General features: G+C 33.9%; 1 protein-coding gene across 1 annotated transcript; it reads right to left on the reverse strand.

Moving 5' to 3' along the window:
- Nucleotides 1-3,124: 3,124 nt before the first annotated feature.
- LOC133337789 (FERM, ARHGEF and pleckstrin domain-containing protein 1-like) lies at nucleotides 3,125-8,035 on the reverse strand. The gene is made up of 6 exons (XM_061545992.1): nucleotides 8,009-8,035; nucleotides 7,057-7,289; nucleotides 3,944-4,165; nucleotides 3,634-3,877; nucleotides 3,405-3,565; nucleotides 3,125-3,203 (listed from the first exon to the last, which is right to left on the reverse strand). Exons 1-6 carry the CDS (start codon nucleotides 8,033-8,035, stop codon nucleotides 3,125-3,127), a joined length of 966 nt encoding a protein of 321 aa, XP_061401976.1.
- Between the last annotated feature and the right edge of the window lie 1,104 nt (nucleotides 8,036-9,139).

A 9,139-nucleotide genomic window follows, 5' to 3' on the forward strand; every position in this document is an offset into this window, starting at 1 on the left:
AGATAAAAAAATAAAAATTGAAATAAAAAAAAAAATAATTTCAAAATAAAGAAAAAATAATTACTTTTAATTCCTTCAATGTCTTGCCGGTTTTTCATTGTTCTGTTTTTTTTTTTTGATTTTTTTTGTAAAAAAATTAGAATCTGAACCATTTAAAATAAGAATTCAAAAAAGATATTGTATGAATGATGCAGGTGATACACGCAATGAGGACAATTTGTAATATTTTTTTTATAAAAGAATTAAGAAAAATAATTAAATATAATATTAAAGTTGAAATAAATTGTTGTATAAGAATAGAATACACTTAAAAGAAAACAAATTGTATATTTTTTATTATTAAAAAAAATTAAAAATAAAACATAAAATAAATAAATTGTTGAGGTGGAGAGTAAGGGTCTTCCAAGGATACAGAAATATCTGCGGACCAACTTTCCGTAGAGAAAAAACTGAAGTTACCCTGAGACGTTTATTCGTATAAACAATTTTCGTACAGAAAAAAAATCTCCGAAGACTCAGCAACACAGAGCCTTTTTCAAGGACCATCAAAGGCGGGGGCTTGTTTAAAGAATATTTTTTCAATGTACCCTAAGGCGTTCATTTATTAAAGAATTGTTTTCAAGGACAAATAAGGCGTGGATTTATTAAAGATTTTTTTCAAGGACAAATAAGGCGTGGATTTATTAAAGATTTTTTTCAAGGACAAATAAGGCGTGGATTTATTAAAGATTTTTTTCAAGGACAAATAAGGCGTGGATTTATTAAATTTTTCAAAAGACTCTCAGAAGGCGTGGATTTTTTAAAGAATATTTTTCAAAGGACTCTCAGAAGGCGTGAGTTTTTTAAAAAATATTTTTCAAAGGACTCTCAGAATGCGTGAATTTTTTAAAGAATATTTTTCAAAGGACTCTCAGAAGGCGTGGATTTTTTAAAGAATATTGTTCAAAGGACTCTCAGCGGGCGTGGATTTTTTAAAGAATATTTTTCAAAGGACTGTCAGAAGGCGTGGATTTTTTAAAGAATATTTTTAAAAGGACTCTCAGAAGGAGTGGATTTTTCAAAGAATATTTTTCAAAGGACTCTCAGAAGGCGTGGATTTTTTAAAGAATATTTTTCAAAGGACTCTCAGAAGGCGTGGATTTTTTAAAGAATATTTTTTTCAAAGGACTCTCAGAAGGCGTGGATTTTTTAAAGAATATTTTTCAAAGGACTCTCAGAAGGCGTGGATTTTTTAAAGAATATTTTTCAAAGGACTCTCAGAAGGCGTGGATTTTTTAAAGAATATTTTTCAAAGGACTCTCAGAAGGCGTGGATTTTTTAAAGAATATTTTTCAAAGGACTCTCAGAAGGCGTGGATTTTTTAAAGAATATTTTTCAAAGGACTCTCAGAAGGCGTGGATTTTTTAAAGAATATTTTTCAAAGGACTCTCAGAAGGCGTGGATTTTTTAAAGAATATTTTTCAAAGGACTCTCAGATGGTGTGGATTTTTTAAAGAATATTTTTTTCAAAGGACTCTCAGAAGGCGTGGATTTTTTAAAGAATATTTTTCAAAGGACTCTCAGATGGCGTGGATTTTTTAAAGAATATTTTTCAAAGGACTCTCAGAAGGCGTGGATTTTTTAAAGAATATTTTTCAAAGGACTCTCAGAAGGCGTGGATTTTTTAAAGAATATTTTTCAAAGAACTCTCAGAAGGCGTGGATTTTTTAAAGAATATTTTTCAAAGGACTCTCAGAAGGCGTGGATTTTTTAAAGAATATTTTTCAAAGGACTCTCAGAAGGCGTGGATTTTTTAAAGAATATTTTTCAAAGGACTCTCAGAAGGCGTGGATTTTTTAAAGAATATTTTTCAAAGGGCTCTCAGAAGGCGTGGATTTTTTAAAGAATATTTTTCAAAGGACTCTCAGAAGGCGTGGATTTTTTAAAGAATATTTTTCAAAGGACTCTCAGAAGGCGTGGATTTTTTAAAGAATATTCTTAAAAGACCCTCAAAAAGCGTAGATTTTTTAAAAAATATTTTTCAAAGGACTCTCAAAAGGCGTGGATTTTTTAAAGAATATTTTTTTGAAAGGACTCTCAGAAGGCGTGGATTTTTTAAAGAATATTTTTCAAAGGACTCTCAGAAGGCGTGGATTTTTTAAAGAATATTTTTCAAAGGACTCTCAGAAGGCGTGGATTTTTTAAAGAATATTTTTCAAAGGACTCTCAGAAGGCGTGGATTTTTTAAAGAATATTTTTTGATGAGGTCACAAGGCATGAACTCACATGTCCGGGATTTAAAAAAAAAAAAAATATATATATATTTTTTAAAGAATAATCGAGTCTGCATTTAAAAAAAAATTTAAGAAATCACAAATCCTGGAAATTTATGAAAATATTTTTTGAAGAATTCACAAATCCTGGACAAAAATACCCCTCTGTTGTCAAAAGACCTCTCGAAGTTCTATACATAAAAAAGTAATTGTTTTGCATGTCTATAAGCCTAAAGTAGGCGCCACACAGATCATATATAGATAGTAGAATAAATCGAAATTATTCTACGGAGTCTTTTCGAAGGACTCCTAAAGACTGCCGAACTCTCAAACATACCGAAGGTCTTTAATAGAGAATTCACAAATCCTGGAATTTTATAAAAATATTTCTTGAAGAATACACAAAGTCTGGATTTTTTAAATAAACTTAAAGAACTAAAAAGTGCTGACTTTTGTAAGAAAAATATTTTGAAGAACTCGGAAGGCGTGGATTTGAAACAAATAATTTTGGAAGGGCCCAAATATACGATTAAAAGTTATCCTGAAGAGGTATATTAGGTCTGAAAAGATATTCTGTCTATAGAAGAATACATATAGACAGAAACCTTTATCGTTTTTCAATTACTTCCAAACGTTCTCATCATTTGAAGACCCCTTTTGTCAACCTCCATAAAAATAAAAAAACAACAACAACAATAAAATTAAAAAATAAATTAAATTCAAGAAACCCAAAAAAAAAAAAGAAAAAACGAGGTGAAAGAAAAGAAAACCATTTCGTTTACACTTTCAAATTGAAATACACGATTTCAATTTCAAACAAAATTACAAAAAAAAAAAGAAGAAGAAAACAGTATCGAAGTATACAAAAAAACTTACCTTTGGAAATTTTGTCTTTTTACATAATTCTCACGAACAAAATCAATAATTTGCTTTTGTGTACGACCGCTATAACTAAAAATGTTTACAAGCAAAAAAACGAAAAATTGAAAACAAATTAATATATTTTTTGGTTAAATATATAAACAAACAGATTACAGATGGTGAATTTGCATGGTTGAACATTTGATGGGATTCAGAGACAGGGGTGGGTGGGGTTGTAAAAATTGTACTTAACAATTAACATAGAAAACAACTCCTCCGGAGAATACTTACCGAAATGAACTGCCACGTGACATGACACGGGCCTTACGCCGGGGCGTACTTTGTACCACTGTGCAACGGAAGAAACCATGATTTTCAACACATTTTTTCCAAAAGTTTTTACACTGATTACGACCGGGAAATAGAAATTCCACGGTGTTATTATAGTAACCCTGAAAGAGAGGAGAGGGGAAGGATATTCAATTTAGAGATCAAATTAAATTTCTCTGGATCTACTCACATAACCCTCGGGATGTAATTTAACTAGGAATCGTTTTCGCTTAAATGATATTTTCCGTATCTTAGCCCATGAGAATGTATTGATGCGTGTTAGATTCTGGAAGACTGCTATACCCATATGAGCTACAGATAGATTTAATGGCATATCATCGTGATCCTTGGCCGGATGCATTTTCATGCCATATAATTCACAACGTCTGGCCGTTTCTAAGAGATTTAAATCGGCCTCAGCTGGGGATTGGCCACTGTAATGGGAAAACATTTAATTTATTTTAGTAAAGGATCTCTAGGGAAGGTACTTCGGTACTTACACATGTTTCTTGTGATTTTCCATAATTTTGATTTGCATGGCCTCATCCTGATTTGGTACAAAACGATACGATGACAAGTATGTGTGATCGGGATAATCTTCAGCCACATAATCACCACACGAAGCCTGAACAATATAACTGGCCATAAGGGCGGCGGTATTTTCATTACACTGTAGACTACCTGTGGCAAGGTCACGTTTTATTTGGAGGCAAAAGAGATACCTATAGAGAGAGGAAGAGAAAGAAAGAAATTAATACAACAATCACAACCTGATTAGGACTCTCATAGAGGTCCTAGATATTTTTGTCAATGGGAAAGACAGGCCTCAGTAGAGCTGAGGTTCTAGAAATTTTTTGCTATAGAAAAAAATAGACCTCAGTGGAAATGAGATTCTAGAGATTTTTTCTATAGAAAACAATAGTCATCAGTAAAGCTGAGATTTTTTTCATAGAAAAATAGCCTTCAGAGAGTGCTATAGATCTGTGCAAAAAATTTCCCTCGAGATTTTTTCTATAGAAGAAATTAGCATCATAGTAACTGTGGTCCTTGAGATTTGTTTCAAAGCTTCACTGACATTGAAGCCTTAGAGATTTATTCTATAGAAATAAAGGACTGGATGGAACAGAGGACTGGGAGTTTTTTTTTTTTTTTTTTTTTTGTAGAAAATAGCTTCTAGAATTCCTTTTCCCTTGAAAAAAACCTTAAATAGAACGGAGGTCCTAGAGATTTTTTCTATAGAAAAAATAAGTCTTAGTGTAACTGTGATCCTTGAGATTTGTTTCTATAGAAAAAATCCTTAAAATAGCTTCTAAAAAAAGACTCACTGGATAGAAAAAAGACTCCTAAGATAATTTTCTATGCGACAAAAATGAGAAGCAGAGGTTCTTCAGATTTGTTCTCCACAAAAAGGCCACAGTGAAACTGTCTCAGCTGGCTTCAATAGAATTGACGATCGAGAGATTTTTCTATTAAAAAATATGCCCTAGATAAGCTGAGTCTAAAGAAATATTTTCTCTACAAAAAGAGACCCGAGAAGCAGAGCTTCTACAGATTTTTTTTCTCTACAAAAAAGGCCTCACTGAAACTGAGTCTTCCCTGATATTTATCCATTTTTTTCTGTAGAAAAAAATAGTCTCTGTGTAACTGAGGCCCTAGAGGTTTCCTTTTTTAAGGAAAAATTATCAAAAGTGTAATAGAGGTCCTGCAGACTGTTTTGTTTAAAAAACGCTTCAGAGGAATAGAAGACTTCTTATATTTGGAGAAGTCCTTGCGCAGCCTACAGGAGGCCCCTAGCAGGTCTTATATGGACGATAGAGGTGTTCTATGCGCAGAAGCCCTATATAAATAGGGCTTCTGCTGTAGTAAGCGGGCCTCTACTATAAACAGTACACCTTTCGTAGGTCTTCTATAGACAGAGGGCTTCCGTTCTGAACTTCCCAAAGCTCTTCCATATACATTAGTCTTTCGATCATCTGTCGACAGTAGAATAAATCAAAATTATTCTAGGACTTCTCAAAGATCTACTCAATATTCTTCTATAGACAGTAGAACTATCGAGGGTCTTCCATAGATAGAGGATTTTGGAACCAGACCTCCCGAAGGTCTTTTATAGACACAGAAAACAGAAGACCCTCGAAGTTATTATTATGACAGAGAACCTGTTGAAATTTTTCTATAGACAGAATATTTCCAGAAGTTCATTTTACGACAGAAGACCTCTCGAAAGTCTTCTATAGACAGATCTCTCGAAAGGTCTTCCATAGACAAATGACGTTTCGAAGTTCTTCACTAAACGGACCTACAAACCGAAAACCTCTAGAAATTTGTTTATGGACAAAGGATCTTTCGAAATTCTTCTATAGACGGAAGGTCTCTCGATGTTATTCCAAGGTCAGAGAACCTCTTAAAGTTCTTCTATAGAGGGAGAACCTCTCCAAGGTCTCTTATATACAGAGGACCTCTTTATGTTCTTCTATGTACAGAAAATCTCTCAATGTTACTCTATGGTCAGAGGACCTCTAGAAGGTTTTTTATAGACAGATGACATCTCGAAATGTTTCTATAGACAGAGGACACTTTGAACTTCTTCTATAGATATTTTTTATATACAGAGGACTTTCGAAGTTCTTCTATATACATTGGACCTTTTGAAGTTCGTCGTTATTTTACAGACAGAAAATCTCTCCAAGTTTTTCTATAGACAGGGAATCTTTTGAAGTTGAAGAGAATACCTCTCGAAGTTATTCTAAACAGAAGACAGCTCGAACAGGGAATCTCTCAAAGCAATTCTATAGGCAGAAGACCTCTCGAACTTATTCCATAGATATTTTTTAATAGACAGAGGATTTTCGAAGTTCTTCTATAGACGGGGTATCGCTCAAAGTTCTTCTATAGACAAGGAATCTCTTGAAGTTCTTACATGACAGGGAACCTCTCAGTGATTTTATGGTCAAAAATCTATCTCAAAGGTCTTCCTTAGGAATAATACGTATAAAAAGGTCTGGGCATCGTGAAATACCAAAGAAAAAGGCTAAGACCCCCGGAAATCAACAGCTCCCACAGAAAAATGCAGGCAATCCTAAGAGAGTTTCTAGAGGGTTAAAGACCTCTCACAAATGTATTTTTGATGGTGTAGTCTCTAAAATTTGTTCAGCTTCTATTTTCTATTCCTTTTTTTTCTGTTTTCGCCAACCCTACCACTTCCAGCAGCGATGAATCTGGTGTATAGAATGCGTATATGAAAAACGCTTCTGACAAGATAACCCGCCTAAAAAAGCCTGAGTTACGATGGTGCTCCAGAGATGCCCAAGAAAGAAACGTATACGAAAAACGCTCCTGACACGATGGTAACCCCCCCTAGATGTTTTCTATAAAAAACCTGAGCGACGATGGGGCTTTAGAGATGCCCAAGAAAAAAGACTAAGGCTCCCGATGTTTTTTCTATAGAAGAAATATCCAAATAATCTAAATCTTCCATAGCAAAAGACAGGCAATCTCTCAGAGAATTCCTAGAAAAAAACCTCTCTCAGGTTTTTTAAAGGTTCAGGACCTCTAAAACTTCTTCTAATTCCATGTTCATAAAAAATATATATCCTTATTTCAGAAAACTTACCTCGTATATTCCTCCTCCAGCTGTGATGGATCTGGTGTATAGAATTTAACGCAAAACCTTAACATCGGATCGACAAGGGATAGGCCAACCTGGCGATTAAGCGACTTTTCCAGATCTAGCCAATATTTGGTTTGTGTGGTCTTCTCCTGATATTCCAGACCGAAATAGTCCGATTCCAAGAGATTTAGTTGGCGGCAGACTTGTTCGAATAGTACGCGACCCAGTGCTTTGGCCTATAAAAAGGAATAGAGAAAATGATTAAAAATTGGCTTATTTTAAAGAAGAAAACCTAGAGAATTTTCTATTAAAAAATGTGACCCAAACACGTTGAACCTGCGCTGTCCTAGACCAGAGAAGTAAAGGTTCGCCAGATTTCTTTATCTACAAAAAAGGACTTACAAAAAGTGAGTCTTCCCTGATTTTCTCGAAATTTTTTCTATAGAAAAAATAATATCTGTTTAATTGAGGTTGTAGAGTTTTTTTTTATAAAAAAACTATCCTCGAAAAAAACTATATTCGAGATTTTATCTATAAAAAAAAATATCCTCAGTAGAACCGAGAAGACTTCCCGAGGGTCTTCTATAGAAAGTGGGTCTCTGCTATAGATATTTAAGGTGTTAATATGCCAGCCGCTTATATTTAACATATTTAAAACATTAATTTATTTTTTCCAATGTTTGTTATTGTTGTTACTAAATTGTTTAACTGCCTGTAAAGGCCTTAATTAAAATCTCGTCATGGAACCAAACACCACACCATTGGGAGAGCTATTTAACAAACATAGCCCCTTCTTCCCCCCACACACGGAGAGTTCCAGTGTGCTAATGGCAATGCTGCAGTTGCTGCCTCGATTTTTTGTTGTTGGGTTTTTGTTGTTGTAAATTTGCATCATTCCCGTCATAGCTGTGGCACACTTCACTGCACAGCATTCCAAAATAGAGTATTAAATTACCGCTGTTATTGTTGTTGCTGTTGCCATCTCTTTAATTAATTTGTTCTCAATTGGTTCAATGTTGTTGTTATTAATCGAAATGAAACATTAAATAAATATGCAATGACAACAACAAGAACAATAACAATCATATGGAATGCATAAATTTTTAATGGAGGCCCATTTCAGAGATTCAATCAAAGTTGAAGATGGCACGAATGTGTGGCCAAAGCCATTCTAATGATGGCTGGGAAATTAATATGACAATATTTGTATGTCTTTGACAATAATTACCGTTGTATCGGCAATTTACAACAATTCACTTGTTTCACATGGTCGGTTGTTCGGTTGTTCTTTCTACATTCCTTTCTGTTTCTTTAAATAAAAATGTAGGTCAACTGTTTGTTGTTGTGGTTGCTGTTATTGTTGTCGATGACAAATCTGATGACATCAAATGAAATATTTGCTTCCAATAACAACCTTCCGAATACTGGGCATAACAAATTGGTCATTGAAGTGGTCGTCTTTAATCGATTTGTTGTCGTCAAGTCACGGCAATTAAGTTTCATTGGTAGAGAGCTGAAGACCACATCAATGTAATTGTTGCAACATGGGGTCCAAAAGTATATTTTTATTTATAGATGTGTGTCACGCAATGACATTTATTCAGGAAAAGGCACTAATAATTTAAATCGAAATGTCCTTTAAGTAAAAATCGAAATCTCCAAACAAGTAAAAAAGAAAATATCATTAAGTTCGGCCGGGTCGAGATTTTTATATCCTCCAACCTTGGTGTACATTCACAATTTCGTTAAATTGATCGGTGCATTTACATAGGGACTATGTTATTGCCTTATGAGGTAGTATGTTGTTCCCGCATCCATATAATTAAAATGTTTATCTTACAATAAAAACTATCACATTGATCCAACGGGCCACCCTGACATTAAATCCTGTGTACGTGTCTGGTGGGACTTTTTTGTGTGGGCTTTATGGAAATTTAAACCTTTAAAGAAAATTTTTGCAAAAATCAGTTTTACCCTCCAATATCCTGGAATGCAAAATTACAGCCACTACAATGGGAAAATGGGCCTAAGACCCTAAAAATACTAACATCAACGCTCTAATTCCATATTAAAAGATGGACCTATA

Source organism: Musca vetustissima, unplaced genomic scaffold (assembly GCF_032173495.1).
Source record: "Musca vetustissima isolate MV318-11 ecotype Yass unplaced genomic scaffold, APGP_CSIRO_Mvet_v1 utg504617, whole genome shotgun sequence".
Taxonomy (NCBI): Eukaryota; Metazoa; Arthropoda; class Insecta; order Diptera; family Muscidae; genus Musca; species Musca vetustissima.